Genomic DNA, 21,661 nt, shown 5'->3' with positions numbered 1-21,661 from the left:
TTGCACACCTGTGGACTAACTGTGGTATTTCTAGCACATTGGTTTTATGGTGCAAATCGAATCAGAAAAGGATCTAATATTATATTGTGGGATTACATTTCAGTAGTGGCAAAATTTAACATCCCACAACCAGTCAGACTCCTGGTAGCCAGCCCTTTCCTGGTCTTGTCACAGCCTCCATTTTCTGTAAAGGCTGATGAGTTTGAAAGCATCAAGCCTGAAAGCCCAAAGAAAGGCTTCTAAGGTATTTTAATTCTCTGAAAGAAGAAAATACAGTATGTACCTAATTGTAGCTACATACATCTTGGTGATCTGAGTAAAGGTTGGAGATTAACACTTGGCATGCCTGCAGCCTCACAGGCCACAGAAAAGAAAAATTATCGGATGTAGAAGGCACAGAAAGAGACTCCCTGCTTCCCTCGCAGAGTGTAAAGATGATGGATTTTCCCTGTAGCTGGCCAGGAAGGGGGTAGCTGGCGAGGGGTAATTATGTATGCCTTGTTTATTTCCAAGCACTTAGCCATAAGGCCTGTTGTTTCTCGGGCTGTCTGATCTTACAGTAGTCTCATAACCTGCTGCTGACCCTTTCCTGGCAAAGGCTCCCAGGCCCACCTTGGGACCTAGAGGAGAAGTGACACCCCGACAGTAACCAGAGATGGAAGGGCTCCCAAAAATATTGTCCTGAGCAGAGGAGGCCAGCAGAGCTGCCACGCTCTGAGCAGCACCCAGAGATGCTGACAGCAGTGAGCAGTGCTGGGGGAGGCTCCGCGTCTGCTGGGCTGCGCGGGGAGCGCTCGCGGTGCAGCCTCCTCCTGACTGCATCTGCACCCTGGACATCCTTCTGCAATGCTGATTTAAAGGGCTGAAAGCATTTTAGACAGCAGATTAGGTGGAAAAAAAATAGAATTGTAATAAGGTAATACATAGTCTGTATTAGGAATTTTTTTTTTTTTTTTAAAAAGAGGCGTGTGCTCTGAAGTGGGCCATGTGTTTCCAATCGAGGCACGCATAAAGCTCCTTCATAAAATGTTGGTCTTAAAAATTCTAAAAGTTAATAAAATGTTGCACTTGAGATATCAACAATCCTTTGAAAATATGAAGGGAAATGTTTCCATTAGGAAATAGGTTGTTTGCATTGAAAATGTTGCCTGTGTGCAACCAAAGAATAAACCATGGCTCAGGAATTGTACAAAGGGGCAGTTTAGTATTTGAGATTTGCAATCAAGATTTTAATGTTAAGCATTCCTGTATAGTTCCTCATAAAATATTATTTTCTATCTAAGGTATCAATGATATTTGAATTTAATTAAAATCTTGTTAATACTCTGAAATTCTATTAGGAAAAATAATATTTATCTTTGGTGTGTGTATTTACACTTCTGTATGCTTTCTTTTCTCCTTGGTGCAGCAATTGGAAGCAGCGGTTTCAGCCCAAGACAAACACACCAGTTCTCCCCACCACAGATTTACCCTTCCAAGTATGATATCTTTTTAAAATAATAATAGTAGTAGTAATAATAATAACTGGAATAGGCAGATTTTAACCTCATTTAAAATAATAATTGAATCCATCTGTTAAGCCATAATTTGAACTGCAGCAGCTTCTAGGGAATTTTTTTTAAATGCTAAGAATGTATTTGAAAAATATTTGTAAAGTACGTATTTCACTTGTTCTTTTATTATTGATTTCTTATGGTTTCTTTATTATTATATTATTATTCTTATTTCTTTCTTATTTTGTCTCCTAAAGTTTCCATTGTCTAGCACAGCCTATGATTATGTGTTAATGAAGCAGCAGGATTATAATAAAGCTAAAAATAAGTGCGTGCATGTCTGTCTAATGCAGTGTCTGTCCTATTTTCTGTCCCTTGTAATCAATAGCAGACCCTACCCACACATTCTCCCCACCCCGTCCTCACAAACGATGGCTGCCTATGGGCAGGCACAGTTCCCAGCGGGAATGCAGCAGGCCACAGCCTATGCCACCTACCCCCAGCCCGGCCAGCCCTACGGAATCCCTTCCTATGGTAAGAAATCCCGGCCGTGCTCTTTTATTCCTCAGGTAAACGTTCTTTAGATCAAGCCTCTGGGACCCTTAGGTTAGTGCTTAGTGGGACAGCACTAGAGCATTCCTTGTGGAAGACTGTTAGTTTTCTCACCTTGGAATGAGTGATGTTTAATTTATGTATTGAAGAGCTAAAAAGGTACTCAAGAGAATAAACCCCATTTTGGGGTCAGGAGGAGAGGTTCATGATTTGCTTTCTGTTGGTGACATCAAAAACACAGCAGTGAAATGGGAAAAGAGATCTCAGGGTTTCCATGACACAGACCCAGCCCCTGGTGACTTGCTCAGGGCTCTGCTCCCCAGCAGTGTGTGAGGTTACATCGGGATGTAAAAGTCTGAATTTCAGCTGGTACAGATTACTAGAACCCAGATGAATCTGCGAGGCTGTGCTGATTTTCAGCAGGCAAAAAAAAAAAAAAGATTCAAAAATGCCTCCATCAAAAAAAAAATCTCATTTTCCAATGTTTTAAAACTCCCTGGAGGTGAAAATTGAGGTAAATTGCCACTAAAGCTCTGTCTGCCTGATGAAGGAGATAGTACTAAGTAGCAAATATTTCCCAAAAAATTTAATTTAAAAACAAGCTGCCATGGGTGAGACCATTTTCCTGCCAGACTGTCTGCTGGCAGACCACATAGCAGTGCAGCAGCAAGGATGCATTATTAGAAAATAGGTCTTATATTCCTCTGGGGGAATATATTAAAAATATACAATCCACATGCTTTGAGCAGTATATTTTGTAAAAATGTGTTCAGATAATATAAGTTTTATACCGAAAGGACAGAACTTGCCATATAAGCTGTTCACTTTAAAAGTATTAAAAGTTTTAAGTGCAAAACTGGTGAATCTTGAAGTCTACGAGCTGAAAATCGACTGGATCTCAAGTATATCCTATGGCAGATTATGGTGAACAGTAGGCAAAAGAAATACATTATTTTCTCCCTTACTTTAAAATAGTTTTCTAATTATGAATTGGATGTTTCAGCTTCAGTTCGAATGAACACATTTTAAACTTACACTGTGAGATGAGAAGTCTTGGACACACACAGACACACAGACACACACAAGAGCTCCTGTTGCTGATGAGAGTTTGTCTGCTAATTCCATCTGGATCAGGGGACATGATAACAAACAGCCCATTTCCCCACCCTGCTTTTGTTGACCTGCTTCTCCTGTGGACACCTCGTATTCATACTTGGCTGACTGCTATGTTTGGGCAGCCCAAACTGTGACTTTTTTGTTTTTTTGCTTGGTTTCTCTGGATTAAATCCTGACTTCACTGAAGTCAGCTCTAAAATTCCCACTGACTTCAGCCAGGCCTTGATTTCACTACTAGAGTTTAGCTGTCTCACTGTCGTCGGAGCTGTAATTGAGAGTTGCTTTACTTGGCAACTGCTTGTGGGGGTTAACATGCCTGCCTGCTCTTTTGTTTTGGTTTGGTTTTTTGCCTAGTCCATCCCCCATGCCTAGGACTTCAGATAAATTTGCAATGTTTTACATTGCAGAGTTTACTTTTGACCACTGAAATCCTCAGCTCCTGAGCCAAGAGAATTTTTATGTGCTTTGTTCTTTTCGGACTTGTGCCTTGTGGCTGGTGCTAAGGTGCTCCTGCTGATGTCCTTTATAGGAGTAATATTTAAAAGCAAATAACTATTAAAAAGTTTTAGGACTTAACATATATTTTTTGCTTATTTAAGGCATGCCATATAATCTGTGCTCCCAAATGAAATTGGGGAGCATTAGGACACTCATTTGCAATAGGCAAGAGCTGAAGCCTTGCTTAGAACCAGAATTCTACTCTTTGATCTGCAGTTTACACCCCATGTACCCTCTGTCTTGCCTTTCATCCAGGCAGAAATCTTACAGCAGTATAAAGGGAGAAGACTTATGCCTATGAGAAAGAAAAAACTGAGTTGAGGCCTCTTTCTTTTTGTTTCTTTACTCTGGGTCTACTGGAAGAAAGAGTATTTGTGAGGTCCTGTATCAGCCTGCCCCAGGTTTTCTTTCTAGAGCAGAGTTTGGGAAGGTGCTCAGCTGTACCTCTAGCCTCTTCATTTTTCCAGTTCCCCACCTCCACAGCCATGCAGCCATGCAGGCAGGAAGGGGGGTGGAGGGGAATGCCATTGACAGCTGCTGCCCTGGGGCTCCTGGCTCTGCTTCATCTGCAAAGCCCCTGAGGAGGCTGGAGAATTTCCTGAAGCTCTTTCCTCCTGCCTGCTCCAGCACCAGCATCTAGCACAGGCTTTGCTTCCCAACTTCTTTACCTTCCAAATCCTGGCAGTCCTTGTGTCACTGTCCCTTCCCACTTCCTTGAGTACATTAGACCTGGGAGAAGGGAGCATCAAGGTTTGATGAGTTGAAGGCTTTGGGGATGAGAGCAAGTGTAAGTCCCATGAGATGAAAGGCTCTTCATAGCATGGAGGTTTGCAAAAGGGCATGTCAGTGCCACGTTGTCTTCACTCAAGTGGCATCCTCCTACTGCTGCTTTTGATCATCTCCTGCTCCATCTGAGATGGAGTGTTGAATCAGGCTGCTAAGGGAAATTTAGACTAGACATTTAATGCTTGATTTAGTTAAACTTTCTCTAAGCCATATTTAATCAGCATTTCAGAAGTCCTTAAACAGATAACAAATAGGGATTGTTGATACCAAGCCATCCACAACAGGAGTTTCCCCTTGGAAATGAGGTGTCAAGATTCGTCATTCGAACTGCTTAATTGTAACATGAAACAGAAGAATCAAGTAAGCATCAGGGAAAAACAAGCAAACAGGTTTAGCTTAGCAGTTAGAAGGTCTGGCAGAAGGAATTGAGGTTAATTAATGACAACAGTTGAAAAATAATTATTTAGATGGCAGAAAATTTGCTGCCATTTGTATATAGGGAGGTATTGAAGTTTTGCCAATGCATTAGTTTCTGAGCCCACTCCTACCTTGAAACCTTGTTGAATATTGTCTAAAGAAAAATCCAACCAGGAAATGAACTTAGATTAACAGTAATTTTCAAATGAATGTTACTAATTCACACTTAGTAAATCCAGTTCAAATACTGTTGGTTTCTGAACAATGAGTTATCACAGAATGCCACAGTGAAACCTAAGAATATTGTATCACTTTTCCATTACTTTGGCTATAATTATTTTTAAATGGTAGTTCATGTTGGGACAAACTTATAATTAAAACTAAGAGACAGAGGCTGAACTGTGTGCATTTCCTCAGTATTTTGCCTGCTGATATTTGCTTGCTCATTGCCTTACAAATTGAGGGAAGAATCACTGAAACTGGGCAGCAAGTCATTCACTGATCAGACTTTGGATTATTTTATAACTAAATGTGGAAGTGAGAGAGTAATGTGGTGTGTAATGGATTTCTCCACCAGATTAATGACTCTGCTATGTTTTTCCCAGTTCAGGAGATTGCTTCAGGAATAGTTCCTGTCTCTTAGGTGCTTATTTGTTAAAGAACTGAATTAACGTTTAATTACCTTTGAAAAATCATCATTGTACTTAATACTAGTAGAGAAAAATGCTAGTTTTCTTTATCCACTTCTAATTCTTAAAAAAACCATTCTTGGAGCTGTGTGATTTTCATGTAGGAATAATATCCAATGCAATTTTCATTTATGTCATTAATGGGTAGATGGCAGGAGAGCTTGGCTATGCTATGCTTCATTAAATTCATATAAAGTTGCTAATCTACCTCTGTGTAATGTCATGAATATATGGAAAAGTTTGCCTCTGGCAGGAGAGGGAAAAAGGAATAATGCAACTTCCTGTTCATGTATAAATTTCTTTTGCAGTTATTGGAAACACAGTTTTGAATTTAACCTTTCCCTGGTGAACTTCAGTTTTCAGTGTGCTCTTAGACTGCCATTACCTTATTAATTTGTGCATGCTCTCAATATTTGTTCTCTCAGGCAATAGTAGGTATATGTTAAAATGGCTGTTAATTAAGTGATTTTATTTTCCATCCCTGTTTGAATATGAACAAATAGATTTGCTGTCACTAACTGATTTAGGTGCATTGTGGGCAGGCATCAAGACAGAAGGTGGATTGGCACAGTCACAGTCACCTGGACAAACAGGATTTCTCAGCTATGGTGCCAGCTTTAGCACACCTCAACCTGGACAGGCTCCCTATAGCTACCAGATGCAAGGTCTGTATAAACAGATATTACCATTAATTAGCTGTAGTTAATGCTGTGGTGGGGTTTTTTCCTCCTTATTTTGTTATATTCCTAGAATAAAAATGAATGTTTGCTTGAGCTCTTAGCTCTGATTTTATTGCAGTTGTTGATGGAATGATGATTGCCTTTGCTGAGAGAGCAACAGGCCAGCTCTCAGCAGTTTAGAAGACCCCTTGCTTCATTAAATTTTAAATAGCGAAATATTCTAGTGTTGTTACAGTAAAAAAATGTTTCTCTGAATAGCAACAGTTTAGCAAATAGTGACTGAGACAAAGCTAGTCCTGTAAAACGTGACAGGATTATGAATTTAGGAAGTGCCAAATATAATTTGACACCTGAGCGTGTTTGAGGAGGGAGAAGAAGATAAAAATACCTACTGCAGCTGTGGAGGTAGCTAAGTAATGATTGAAGTCTGTTTCTTTGAAGTCTATTTAAAAGCTGTAAGTCTTTGTATGTGCAGGCTATTATTATCAATTATATTTTGTAGCTGTACTTGCCTGTTTAGTTTACTTAATGTCTTTTCACTTTGTTCCCCCAATTCCTTTTCTCTCTTCTGTATTGAGAAGTCACTCGTTGTGCCTGGTTTGGGATTGTTCCCATTTAACAGATATTTTAAAAAATCTTTGTTTACCAGAAATAGTTATTTTGGGATGTCTGCTGCAGGCCTTTTCACCCCTGAATTTGGCAGTAGATATCAGGTGTGTTGTGATTTTGGAATTGTTGAAATAAGTCATCAATCACAGAAATTGACCAAATTTTTTTATAAGCTTTGCACTTTTGTATATTACCAAGCTCAGTCTAAACTGTGTGCCACCAAGTAAACACTCCATGAAATGTCTTGAGGCAGAAGTGCTTTCAGAGACTAAGTGAATACAATTTTGCTTTTGTTCCACAGCTGTAAGGATACATTTACCCTGTACTTTGCTCAGGCTCAAGAGAGATGTTTTTTGTTGTATTTTTTTAAATCTTCTTTTGAACTGCGTGTTGAGTAGCTCCATAGGGCAGAAGTGACCATCTGACATCTCAAATATTGCTGATTTATAGTGTGCTCTGACAGGGAAGAGGGACAGGACCAGAGTAGCACATGGATTTTCATCTACATGCTGAATAGTGATGGTCTTCTCCTCGTCAGAGTTAATATAACCAAACAAGGTTACTGGTTTGCTTTCTGCAGGCAGCTACACAAAAGAATTCAAACAAACACACCTCCACACCCTTCTCCACACCCACCTTCCCCCCTCCAAAAATCCTACCTCTCTGTAGGGGAAAACTCAAAATGTTTGCCAGCAGCAGCTAATATGAATTTCTGAATCAACATTTCAGCTTTTAAGGAACTGATAATTCACAGTTGCTAGAAAACGGTGTGATTGAAAAATCATGTCTGGGCTGCCTATAATTTCTATTGCAGTAGTGCCTTCATGCCACAGTCATATACTGGGATCCTGTCGTGTTTACTTCTACAGGCAAATAAAAATATAGTCCATTGAAGTTGGAGGCTAAAATTAAACATACAGACTAGAAGAGCCTAATGAAACAATAAAGGTGACACTGCTTATGTATAATGTACAGTTGGCACCCCATACTGGTTATCCAACAGCTCTAAAGGTGTTTTTTGAAAGATTTCAAGAGGGATGTCAATAAAAAGGGATTTTAGGGAGGGCAGGGAAATAGTTTTGCAGATGTCTATGGGAAACTCATTCAACAGAGGGAGGGAAGAGGGAGCAGCAAAGGATAATGTAGAGAGTGCTTGGAAAATTTTAAGTGAAAGCTGTAAGTAATGTGAATGCTGGCATTAGTAGTGCAGAGCTTGGACTCTGTCAATATACTACAGAGTCTGCCATAAAGGGCATTGCTTTTTTTTTCTTTGTTATATGCAAAATTTGTATAAGATCAGAATTTTCAAGCTCAGCAAAGGATGACAGTTGGCAAGAGATGGAACGGTAACATCTTGGAAAGCATTTCCCTGTATGCTTTGAGAAGCAAGGATCTTAAAATATTCTGCACAAAGAAATATGTTAAAGATGACCCATTTGGGAGTCTCTAATAGGAAAAGGATCAGAAGCATTGATTTAATGATGGAATTGTCTGCAGGGCTTGGGAGGAGGGAGGTCTTACTCTGGCTTGTGCTCTAGCTGTGCTGTGCTTGGGCTGAGAGCTGCCCACCTGTGGAAGTCAATGGATCACTGACAGTCTGGCTTGGGCAGAAGAGCCACAGGTCAGACTTGGAGCATCCCTGTGGTGTGTATGTCCTTTCTGTTGTGCTCATAAATAGCACAATGTGTGGGTGAGGGAAGGACTGGTTTTCTACAGAAACCTTAGAGACCATAAGATTGGAAATAAGGGGAATATTTCAAATGAAAGGACTGGAGGAGTTGTTAGTTGCTAAGTAGAAAAGAATCACATTTCTGAACAGGTCTTTCTTGCAGTTAAATGTTTGACAATATATGTCTGTACTACATGTGAGAATATATGTCTTAGTGATATTTTCATTAAGTAAACTTGTGTATTTGAAACAACTCTAAATTGACTTAATTCTTCCTTTTGATTGAACAGCTGTTGAAAGTAAACAGGAACATTTGTTTCCTGATTTAATTTCAGAAGGAGAACCTATTCATAATTTCAACTATTATTTAAGGACAAAATTGATTCTCATGACAGAAGACGGGGTTATTGCCGCTGCTGTTCAGTTGTTTGTGCAGAAACCTCCAGAGAGGAAAATGAGTTTATTCTCCCTTTTCCCTCTAGCAGTATATGGGCAGGCTGCAACCCCAGCCTTGTCATAGCCTGCAATAGCTGTTCTTCATCTCCTGCGTGCAGCTGCTGAGCTGCTAAATGGAGATAATAGATCCCACAACCTACTCCGCAGCCGAGCGTTACATGACAGCAGCTCGGGGCCCTGCTGGCATTCCTGCCTGCGGCAAAGGGGATTTCCTAGCGGCCTTGCAGTTGTCCTGCTCGTGTTCCCTGACTGGGGTTATCTCGTGCTCCAAAGCTTTGGAGTTAATTCTGGTTCCTCTCCCTGGGATGGATGTCTGCCTGCAATGCAGAGACGCTGCCTCGCGGTGCGTGTGCAGCCAATTAAACCCAGTGCTTTTCCTGACCCTGCTAAAATTACAGTGTCATTAGTCACCCAACAATAGTGGGGGGAGAGGCTGCCAGCTTATGAAAATTGTAAGGAGAATTGCTGCCTGTGACTCCTTGCTAAATTTATTCTGGTAATTGGATTTTTGTTTGTCACAAATTTATAATCTCATTAACAGAGTGCATAGGGGAGAAGGTGACAAGAGGATTCAGGCAGTTCTGTGACCCATCTCCCCACTCCCCTCTCCCCCCCCCTACTTTATTTAACGAGTGTGTTCCTTAAGCTGTTTTTCATATAAGTTGCTTCATAGATGTTGAAAGACCACTTACATGACTAATGGCTGTGGGAATGGGCCCTTGTTCCTATATTGGCAGATTTATAAGGATTGCACAGTGAGGATAAATGGAGTGGAGAAGGGCTGAGGGAAACAGCAAGGAAAGAACTCCATTTGCAAATGTCTTATTTGGGTCTCCTTTGATTGTGATAAAAAGCATGGCTTGTACCTTCCACCGAGTACCCTACCACTGGAAGGGTGCTAGACCTGTGATGAGCACTGGCATTGTTTTAGTTACCGAGGCTGTGATAATAGAGCATAACTATCCCATTGGTTTGGGAATTCAACCGTAAAAAAGTAAACGTTAAGGTATTTGGTTATTATTATACAGTATAAAAATATTGTGCTGGATGGCTAAGCAGTTACTAGGACAACAAGGGGGAGTTTGCCAAGGATTTTTAAACACTGTAAGCAAACGGAAGAAAACCTTGAGCTTAAATAGCCCATCTGGCCGTCGAAGGCTTTCCCAAGAGAGCTGCACTAAACTTCTGCCTCATACATTGTACCCTGATGATAGACATAGCCCATGGCAAGGAGGCTGAGCTAGGAAGGCAAATGGGCTTCTGTCCCAATACACGGGGGAGGACCTTATCCCGTGCCTGCGGCGGCACAGGGCGCGCCCCGCACCTGGAGCGCGCCCTACTCCCAGCAGGGTCCGGCCGCCTTCCGATGCTGACTGGGATTCCCAGCTTTAATGTGGGTCAGAGCTCTTTGCAAAATAGACCTTTGACCTGCAATTTACAGCTTTTATCACATTTTAAAGCTATGTAGCCAGCCAGCTTAGGGCAGTAAATCTTGCACGTTTTGTAGTGATTCTTATTTTTGTGTTTGTTCGGCTGAGGCAGGGTAGCGGCTCTATGCCATGTTATGGCTGAATATTTAAAAAACAATTTGCAAAATCAGGAGTAGTTTAAAAACAACTTCAGGCCTGTAGTTCTGGGTGGCCCACAGAGCTGTTTCTGAGAAACCTGCTTCACGTTTGTTACGGTCTAGGAGACCCTTACCCCTCCTCCATAGAAGCTAGTGCTGACCATGAGATGAAAGAGAGATCTGCACGTTACTGTGTGTGTGTCTTTGTCTGAGAGGGAGAGATGCTGGCTGGCATGTAATTACTTTTCTCATTTGCTCTTGCAAATTATTTTCCAAACTTTCTGAGGAAAGACAATATATTCCTCAAACAAAGTCTGGGTTTTTTTCTACTTATGACTATGAGAGGCCTTTTATATCTTTTTAGAGTGGCTCAAACTGTGCGCCTTTAAAACCTGGGTTTGAATGTATTACTGCATCTGCAAAAAACCCTATAGAAATAAGAAGAGACACAGTGATTTATGTTTTTCCAGCCAGAGCACTATTAGAAATAAAATATTATTTCAAATTGCAATTTAAAGTATTTTTCAGATGTATTTTGGCTTTCGTGTTTGTCACAATAAAAAAAATAACATCTGTTTTCCAATTTTAAATTAAATTTAAAACAACATGTTTTTCTCATTAGTACTGTTTATCTGTACTATCTGCTAAACTTGGATGTCAACTCCTCTGCTGAAGTAATCTGATTTTAGTTCACAGGATTAGTAGCATCTATCAACAATCGGAGATTTTGCACTAGTGGAAGATAGAAGATAAATGTTTATAGTTATTTCATACATTAAGTTTAAGCTTCATCCTTTACTCCCATTGCTGTTGAACTTCTCATCTACTTCTTTGAGACTTAACTTGTATGTAGTTTTAGTAACTTTTGCAGTCAAAACATTTAAATATTTTTCCTTCTAACTTCTCTTAGCTACAATACCTATTGGTCTGGTATTTTTTGTTTAAGAAAAGTAAATAGCATTTTGAGGGACAAATGTCCTTCAGGGGCTGTAATAAGTACGGACCCCTGCCTGCATTCTGTCCTCTGGGTTTGCAAGAAATGTTGCTTCTCCCAATAAGTAACCTCTTTTTGAGTTTGTTTATTAATTGAGTTGTGTCAGGTATGTCAGAGGATTGGTGCATCTGTGTGTCTGACTCCCTGTTGATTTTCATCCCTCCTTGTCTCCTTTGCTCACCTGCAAGTTTTACCCCCAAAGCCTCTGTATATCTTTGCACTGAGGCAGATTTTGGTGGTGAGGGAGGCTGTAAACAACCTGTGCACTTTAATAACCTGTGCTGACTGGTGCTCTCCTGCTGGATGAGTTCAAGAGGTTGCCTCATTACAGACTTTGTGGTGGCTTATGTAGCTTCACCCTGTGCATCCATATGTCTCAACTGGTGGCTGTGTCACTCCTGGGTTACAGCCAGCGAGGGCAAGACAGCTGAAAGGGGGTCGCTGCCCTTTTAGTGGAACAGCTTCTCAGGTTGGGTATTAGAGAGCCCCATCTGTCTATTTTTGGTGGCTCATGAAAGCTGGAGGAGGGAGATGAAGGCAGCAATTCAGTCTCTGGGCTAAATTCCATCTTGGGGCTCCCTTTTCAGAGAGGTACTTTTTTTCTCTTGTGTCATGCCCAGTACACTCTGTCAAAAGAGGGGAGGTTTGCAGCCCAAGGCTGTCTCTGATCGATTAGTGAGTCCTAATGGCTTTGCAGTGGGATTGAGCTGTTTGGAGCAGGGAGTTATGGCTTTTGCTGCTCCTGTGAGGGGCTGAGGCTCAGGGAGGGGAGAGGACACAGTTCTCAAAGGTGGCAGGAGAAACAGAGCCACCAGGTTTTCATGAGGGGAGATGGTGTCTCTCGGGACAAGCCCTTATTGTTCAACAACAACAACAAAAAAGAAAAACAAAGTAAAGAAACCCTCATTACTTCCACAGTGCCGGGTGTTATTTAAAGAGGTGTGATAGCTGAATTTTCAATGAGACCTGAGGTGGGTCCAAAATTCCAGTCTAAATTTCAAGGGGATTTTTTTATTGTAATAATGAAACACAGAGTGTAAGAACTATGAATTATCACTTTCTAAGTATTAACATGTTATAGAGCTGAATCGGTCAACATATGGGAAATATTACAAATATGCCATAATGTTATGATATAATTGTGTGATATAAGTTATTTTCCAATACTTTGTTTTAGTAATTCACATAATTTTTCCTTTCATTTCAGGCAGCAGTTTTACAACATCATCAGGAATATATGCAGGAAATAATTCACTCACAAATTCTACTGGATTTAATAGTTCACAGCAGGTAAATTTGTTAATAGGAGTTCAGCAAACTTTGGCAAACTTAGAATTCTCATCTGCTGAAAAAATATAGCTCTTAGTTTGTTGAAAGAAATTGTCATCTTTCAAGTCAAACTAAACTGTTTATAAATGTTTTTCTTCAATCTGTCATCTGAGAGCTAATTGTCAGAGGTTGATGTTCTTATTCACGCATCTTCAGCAGTGTGTCTAATAAACTGCTCATATGAGAAGACATACTTAATTATGTGTAATTTAGATTTCATTTTACTGCCTCACAGTTTTAGGTCCTACAGCATCCAGTCCAGGAAGCATACGTGCTCAAAGTCTGACATGTGTTTGTAGTTATATTTTGGAATTTATACTGAAAAGTAGCAAAACTTTGATGGGCTACTCAGTTGCTTTTTTGTCTTGCAGGAATATCCCTCCTATCCCAGTTTTGGCCAGGGCCAATATGCACAGTATTACAATAGCTCACCATACCCTTCACATTACATGACAAACAGCAACACCAGCCCTACGACACCCTCCACAAATGCTACATACCAGCTCCAAGAACCACCATCTGGCATCACCAGTCAAGCAGTTACAGATCCTGCAGCAGGTAATTACATGGATTTTATGGTCCCTATGAGGCACGTTTTTGTAAGTTGAAAGGGGATTGAATTGGATTTTTTTTCGTGTAATGGTTGATTTTTTTTTATTATTATTTCTTAATCCCGAGCCTGTGGCATATCTTGGACAGATTTTAACAGAAAATAGAGTAAAGAAAAAAGAGGATCAGTAACATTTTTAAAGCTTTTCTGGAATACAAGTTGTTTGTATTTATTTGCAAAGTGTGTTAAAAATTGCAGGGTATGAATAAGTCTTAACAGTAAACAAGAACCTGGTGCTTTTAAGCTCTGTATTCATTAGGATAAACCCCTTTGATTTTTCTTAAAACTGAAATCAAGAGGCCTTCGAACCATAACCCAACTGTCTACTTGAAAGAGAGCTTTTGAGCTCTTTCTTTCAGAGGACATAATAATGCTTGCAATGGAGAGTGGAAATTGCACAAGTGTTTCCATTTTAAGAAAAGATTTTCAGTGGCTTATTCTTTTTTCCCAGTCATTTTACCTTTCTTGGTGGAATTTGGCAGTCCTTTACTAGTTGAGATACTTTTTGAACATTTATGCCAAACTGCTCCAGCTGTTTTTGGAAATGAGTGGTGAAAAATACTTTTCTCATTATTAAAAAGAAGTTAAAATCCATCTTTTTAAAAGATCAGGTGTGTCAGTCATTAGTAGATGGCAGAGGTATGAAGTCTGTCAGAGAGAAATTCCAAGATTGCAGATGTGTTTCTTAGTAATGCAGGAAGAAGCAGTTATGATTTGGCAGTGCTATCAGGTGGTTTTGTTTCTGGCTTCTTTGGGATGAGGTTGGTTTTAGTTCTCTTGAAGCACTTGATGGGACTGATCTTCCATGTGCAATGCTGAATTTTACTATAATTTGCTAGGCCTCTGTTGCTTTTCTGCCTGAGTGTGCACCAGAAGAAAATGTTATGCAGTGTTGTCTTTTTTGAGACATTTGTTGCAAGTAAGGAAGAAAATACAGCTGGTGTGTGCATTTATATACACCAGGTCACGTGTGTGCACTGTATTTGAGAAAGGAATCTTTCTAAATATGTGAGCGCTTATTGGGGTCTGTGGCATTTAGATGTGGATGCATATTGATGTCTGCACAATTATCCTGCTTTTCACTTGTTGAAAATTTTTTGCTTTTGTTTTCTTGTGATTTTGTTTTCTTTTCTTTTTAAGTTAGAAGCAGTTAAGTTCCTCTTTAGCCCAAAACCCTACGGTGATCAAGTTTTAGCTGTTATCGAGATACTAAAATTGAATCATTGTATCATCTGTGTCTTGATATTTTGCAAAATTTTTGCATGCATTTTTCTAATTGATCTTTACTATAGCATTTACTTCCTAAAAGCTATAGTAAATGTGCATATGAAGAGAGGAGGTATAATATTCCCAAGCTCAAACTTAGTGAGTTAAAGACTGTCCTCCTATTTAAATAGTTTTCTGTGCTCTGTAAGCCTGAACAGAACTTTTCTCAGTTCCTTTTTAAGAAGTCTTTCTTTTCTCCCCCACATCTTCCATGTTCTTCTTATGACAGTTTTGTCTAAAAATTTGAAAGATTTTGGTGAGCTTTCTCGTGGATGAGTTCTTCACCTAATCATTCTTCTAATTTCTTATTTCTTGTATTGAAAGCTGTACATCCATGGATGCCCTACCACTGCTTGCTTAGCTCTTTCTCAGATGTGTGCACACCTCCTCTGGCATTGCTGGGACTTTCATTTCGTTTCCCGAGACATTAACATTACTGATTTAACAGTTCAGAAAATGTTCCTTCCAGCAGTTTGCAAATAGCAACCCTTAATGTGGCAATGGAGTTATCATGGGCTGGCTGCCTCTACCAGAGGCAGAGGCACATTTAGGAAAGTACCTAAATGTGGTACCTGTGGACCTATTAGAAAGAACTGGTGAAACTCATCTCCATCAATGTGGTTGCAATCAGCAGAAGGTCTAGGGCCAAATTTCTCCATTTTTCTTTATGCAGTTTTTTTCTTTATGCAGTTAGGTTAGGATCAAGCTCATTTAGGCTCCTTCTGTATTGCCTGGAGAGAGATGAACACTTCTCAGAGTTCAGTTTAACAAGAGTCTTAATCCTGAGATGCCAAAGCCTCTCCAGTGGCATGAAAGCAGTTTAAAGTGGCTAACATACCTGTGCTGGCTTCCTAAGGAGAAATTAGGCAGGAATCTTCTGCTCCCTCACCTTCAGCGCTGGTAGAAAGGAAAGAAGGAACCATCAGTGAATCCAGTGCTGTGCTTGCCATTTCTCCTTGGACAGTAAATGGTAGTGCTTTTTTCTTGTTGAGGTTTATTGCCAGCCCTCAGCTGAGCTCATACACAGCCTGCTTGGAGGACAAAGCAAGGCTGGGCTCAAAGAAAAGAGGGATCAACATATAGGAAGGAAATGCTGGTGGAGTGGGGACAAGTGGAAGGCATATTCAACAGAAGGAAATTCATGGGTCAAAAACACAGAACAAAACAGCAAATTAAACAAATTTTTATTACAATTAGTAAAATTTCTGTAAGCTGTTTTGCCACATCTGCTCAAGTTAGGCTGCTGATTCTTTACCACAACTGGAATGTTTCATATGAGGGATGTGGGGAGCAGTGCAGAGCTATCACATTTTGTAGGATGGGCTCCAGCTGCTGAATTGCAGCTGTCTATCCTTAGACATATTCTATATTTAAAAAAAAACATGTAATCCATGTGGTTATGAACTATGCCAGGACAAGCACAGAACAGCCTTCAGACTTTACAGAGGCACCAGAATGATTTGACAGACATAGGTGGTTTCTATGAATTTGGGCCAATAAGTGAAACAGAAGAGTCTGGTAAGAAAAATGTGAAAGGGAGAAAGTAATTATGTGCTCTTGTGACTTTTTTAATAGAGTTTTGCCGACTCAGAAATCTCAGATAATTTCACTTCAAATATGTTTTATTCCTTGTCCAAATACAAAATAATCCTTTTATGATTTTCCTCAGTTACTAGTTAAATTTGGAAGTTTTTGCCATGCAATCCTGAACATACAGGAATTCCTGCAGAAAAACCTGGGATTTTCCATGCTCAGTGTTTCTTCTTTCTCTTCGCTTTCAGGATTTGAAACTTTCTTGTACCACAGTCAGGATAAAATCATTCATTGCCAAAATGTTTATAGTCTTTGTATCCATAAATCAGATATAGAAATTAATATTACTTTCTTGTGAACAAAAACCTGTATTTTTCTTAGTGATGTAATCAGAAAATTGCTCATTTTTTGTTAAGCTGTAGTATCTAAGAGAAGTAATAAGAATTAAAAATATGAAATAGAAGTAGATAAATGAGCAAATATTTGTTCTCCCTTCCACTATTTAAATTCATTGAAATAGGTTGAGAGTGAAGAAAAGCAGTATTTCTTTATGTTCCGTGTAGGTAAGCTGTGCAGCTCTTTGCTGCAGGATGTTGTGGATGCAAAATGTTTGTGCCAGTTCAAGCCTAACTTTGACAAGCTCAAATATTAAATTTACAGAGACAACAAGAAATTCTTGATGCACCAGATCACTGGAGACTGGGGATTAATTAGTGCTGTGTGGATGTCTGTCCTTTTTATGCTTTCTTACTTACTTTCCAGCTGTTTGCCAGTGGTGAAATTTACCCTGGAGAGATGGAGTTATGCCCCCATTCACTATGCCTACCCTGATGCTCAAAAATTCTTAGTGTAACATTCATAACATTATTTCTAGGAGTTAATATGGAAATAAAACTACCTTTTATAAAGCCATAATAATTTTCTCTTGCAATATTTCAACTCCATCATCACAAATGGTAATAAAAAGTTCTTGATTTGTGCAATATTTTTTTTTCATTCAGTCAGGAAGGCTGAATTTATCCTTCTGTTTCATATGATGATATATTTATAATTTATTAAACAGTGTTTCTCACAAGAGAGACTTGCATTGTTCTTGCGATTCAATCTCTTTCATTTTTCTTGGTTTCTGTAATAAGTGTGTTTAATATATTACTGGAAGGTTTGGGGTTTTTTTCATATTACTCACATACTTCTCAATGCAGATTAAAAACCTCACAGGGGTTGTGCCAGCCAGCAAAACTTGGTCTCAGACATGGGCCACTATTTTGCTATTAAAGACTAAACTTCTTTTTCCTTGAGTACTATATCATCTTTAGTATTACAAAAGGGAAAGCAACTTTTACAGTTTCTTCTTATCATGTTTCATAACAATAAATTAGAGACACAAAAGGGAAAGAGGGTAAATAGTTTATATAGACGACTTTTCTTTCCTATATGGAAAAAAATGCAGCTATATTTGCAGTACATTTCTGGTATTCTAATGTTTGTTCTTTTCCATAAATATAAATGAAGAGTAAATCTAGAGGATATATTATACAAAGAAGGAAAATCACAGAAAATTCTGTCAAAACAGAAACTAAATTGCATACAGTGGTGAATGGCAAAATGCAGTACTGGTTTTGCTTTTCTCATAAGGATTGTTCTCCTGGGATGCTTATCTTTGGTTTTGGTGGGATTAAAAGTAACAATGATTTCAAATTGTTTGAAAACTGAACTGATGAGTAAGGAAGAAATAACTAATAAGGATACAGGTACTACTGGTTCATTATTGATTGTTTCATGTTTTTTCCTCAATAAAGAATGCTGGAGGACAAAAATCTGGACCACTGTCAGTTGTGGTCATATATATTTATAAATACTGTTATATATGATATTTTGTCATTATTTTAAATATGCAAACCTAAATCAAAACCTCAACCAGGCTTTGAAATAAATAGTCATTTTTGCCACTATTTTTAACAGACTGTTGAGAGCTTCTGTCAAGTTTATAATAGCATGCTCTTAACTCTCAATATACAAACATTAAATTTGTTTTTCAAGTGAAGATTTTGACATTTTGTTAAAACAGCACTAGACATATACTTCTGTGATCCTGACAGCAGGCATTATTGTATTTCTTGCAATATTTACTTTGTGCTTTTACTTACTGCTAATACAGTATTATTTTTTTAGTGGACAAGTAAAAAAAGGAACATCCACAAATACACTTGATTCTGCTGCAATGTTCAATCCTGGTCCAGTTGTATGCAAGTAGAAGTTTGTATAGGTGCTCATGGAGTTTGTGTTTAGTTTTATTTATGCAAAAGGAAACTTTATTATGCAAAGTAAGAAAATCATAGTGTGAGACTGACATATTCAAATTACTTGAATCTTGTATTTTTATTCTGGTACACAGAAGTTGAAATAACACTGGCAAAATGAAGTATAAGATTTAAGGGAAAGCCATTAATCTGGGCACAATCTAAATGGAAAGTTTTTTGTACATAGGTACTTGTAGAGACATTTGACCGTACTAAGTACCCTGGACCCACCTTATCCATGTGATTTACATTGTGACATGAGATATGATTACTTTGATAATGTACGTTTACTCTTTTTTGCATAACCTTTCAGTGTAGTAGGGAAAAAGTCTAATAAAATTTGCAACGCCTTTGTCAGCAGCAAAAGCTCTACCCACACACACCAGCTGGATTTACCTAAAGACACGCTTGATTTTGGGCTTTCTGGCGTAGCCATTTGCCCCAGATTTGTCACTGGACACTATTGCTGTACATTGAAATCAACAGTAAGAAAATGCAGCAATTACTATGGGGGATTTTCATAACAAACAGAAATGAATTACAGAATATGGTGTTGCAAATGCTCTCTCTGCAGCTGTACTGTCAGCTCATAAATAGTCAAGGTGGTTTTAGTTTTGAGATGATGGAAAATTGTCCTGTGTGACAAAACCATCAACGCTGCCCAGAGTGATGTATAAAGGGAAGTATAAACTGATGAACTCTCATGTCAAGTTGCAGTGTTATGGTGCCTTGAAGCAGAGGGGAAAGTCTGATGCAGTCTGGTTCATTTATTCTAGTTAGGCCAGAATGTAAACATATTTCATTCCTCACAGTTATGTTTTTGTCAGGCTTGATGTCACTGTATGCTACAGGGGTTGCTACCAGGTCAGAAGCAGGGGAGTACCAGTCACACCTGGAAAACAAGATATTTACAGAATCTGGGCTTAAAATGTGTTGTTTTTTTTTTTTTTCTGACTGACTGTAGAAGTCAAGAGGGAGTCTTTTATACTTATCCAAGGTTCAGAAGGTGAAGCAGAAGTAACCTATAACATTTCGTGTCTGCCTGGAGCAAAGAACAGAGAGTTGCTGTAGCAGGGAGATCTAAAATGATGTGCATGTCCATGGATGCAGAAGAATAACTGTTGGTACAGCTGCTATTAATACAAATTTTTAATATTAACTGTTACTATTAATACAAATTTGTGAAGGCATTGCAACACAGAGCCACAGCACCGGCAGTGTGAGCTGATGGATCCAGCAGGCTGTACCCTGCCTGCTGCAGGGGCCATCAGCAGGCACCTTGGGAGCATCAAGGGCAGGCTGGGCTTGTGTAAGATTTGCCCTAAGCACTTTTCCAGATCCCTGATATTTTTGTCTCGGGGGATTTCCAGACCTGCTATTGTTTGTGTGTTTAGGGTGTGCCTGCATTAGTATTTTAATTTTGAAGCTTTGGCTCAGTAGAGCAGTCCTAGGGCACCCAAGTGGAGTCCTTCCAGTCAAAGCTGACCTGGAAAGTGTCCTCCAGAACAGCTCCTAATTGCTCCAGCCCCTTCTGAGGTGCCCAGGAGCTCAGCTGAGAATGCACTTGCCCTGGAACAACCTCTCAGAAACAGCCAGCAGAGCCTGATGTCGGTGCCACCACTTGCCTGATCCCACAGATCCAACTTGCTAATGTGGTGCAGCTGTAGCATCCCTGAATGCTTCACTTCCAGGGATGTATTCAGGCCCCTCTTGAACCCATGTAACATTTTGAGAGGCTGGCATGGGGTTTTTTTTGGCAAAATGTTTACAAATCTCGTTTTATCTGAACTCCTTGTATTTAACCTGGCTGCTGGCAGCTCCCTTTGGTGATCTTGCTTTTGTGTTGGGCAGGCAATGGATCTGATCCTCACCCTCTTCTCTGCTCAAGATTATGTGCAGGGCAGGGTTTTCTCCTGCACTTATTTGGGTTTGTGATGCTCAAGGACAGGATAAAATTGAATTCAGTGTTTTAGAAAAATCATCATTTCACTTGGCTAGTATTAAAGTGTCTGGTACAATGAAGTCAGCTGACGTTGAACAAATTAACCTTCTCTTAACAATGATTATAGAGTAATGAGTGTAGTGATAACATTATTTGTGTCTATGTAAATTGACTTCAGCAAGTCTTTTGATGCCCCTGGCAGTTAAATCTTTTCACTTAATATAATTAACAATTCACTTAACAATTTTAAAAGCAAGCTAGGCTAAGGCAGTTTGGCAGGAATTGCAGCAGAAGGATAAAAAGCTGTTCAGGAAGTCATGTCCAGAGAGGAGTTAGTAAGAGCTCACTGCTAAAACAGAGGGATGGCTGCAGCAGCATTCCTCAGTGTCTGCCTTGGGCCTAGCACCAGACCACATTTTCATTAATCACTATGTGACAGAACAGAATGTGTTTGCCTATTAAATATGTAGATGACACCATGCTGAGAGGGGCTGTGAGGCCTTTGGAAACGGGATGAGAACTCAAAAAATGGAGATGTGATCTGAATAGGAGCAGGTGTGAGTTATACATTTAGGCAGGAATGATGAACTGCACAAATGTGGGACAGGGAATGTTGGCAGCTTCTTCCAGGCTCTACCTTTCCCTGCAGAGCCCTCTCAGTACTGCAGACATTAGTGGCACACAGAGTACCCTCAGCCACTGTTGTTTTTCTTTCTCCAGAATTTTTCAGGGCTGGGTGTGTTGAAGCTCAGGGCTCAGGTGGACACTGACTTTTTTAACTGGGTTTCCTTATGAGGCCCTGAGAGTGACCATTGGACACTGAGCTGGTGACACAGCCGTGCACACAGAGGCTTCCCTTCACGTACATGGAACAGGTTTCTTGCACACAATGTCATGTTTTCCCCCACTGGTGGCTGCTGTCTGTCACATTGTAACACACTGATCTCCTCAGCAGGCTCAGGAGCTGCAGGTATCAGCAATGTTGCTTGTTCAGTCATGTGCAAGGTTTGGCCAAGTCTTGGAGAAACAACCAGTTCAATGTCGCTTCTTCCTCAGAGGACAATCTAGGAATGCCCAGTCTAATATTTATGGAAATATTGTAGAAAATGCAATTTTTTTTCTGGCCAAGTGGTGTCCTGGGAGGGTAGCCTGCAG

The 21,661-nt window shown here is 39.7% G+C and overlaps 1 protein-coding gene across 1 annotated transcript in view; it reads left to right on the top strand.

Annotated features, from left to right (window-relative positions):
• The window catches only part of EYA1 (EYA transcriptional coactivator and phosphatase 1), a 145,846-nt gene that overhangs the window by 76,627 nt on the left and 47,558 nt on the right, over nucleotides 1-21,661 (top strand). Inside the window, exons 6-10 of the mRNA XM_058023583.1 lie at nucleotides 1,409-1,478; nucleotides 1,882-2,027; nucleotides 6,079-6,216; nucleotides 12,734-12,816; nucleotides 13,227-13,413. Coding sequence (XP_057879566.1) covers nucleotides 1,409-1,478; nucleotides 1,882-2,027; nucleotides 6,079-6,216; nucleotides 12,734-12,816; nucleotides 13,227-13,413 — 624 coding nt within the window. The remainder of the gene's footprint in view (nucleotides 1-1,408; nucleotides 1,479-1,881; nucleotides 2,028-6,078; nucleotides 6,217-12,733; nucleotides 12,817-13,226; nucleotides 13,414-21,661) is intronic.

The sequence above is a fragment of the Melospiza georgiana genome, chromosome 1 (genome assembly GCF_028018845.1).
Source record: "Melospiza georgiana isolate bMelGeo1 chromosome 1, bMelGeo1.pri, whole genome shotgun sequence".
Lineage (NCBI taxonomy): Eukaryota > Metazoa > Chordata > Aves > Passeriformes > Passerellidae > Melospiza > Melospiza georgiana.
Note: the sequence above shows the minus strand (reverse complement) of the source record. Positions and strands in the feature narration are given on the sequence as shown.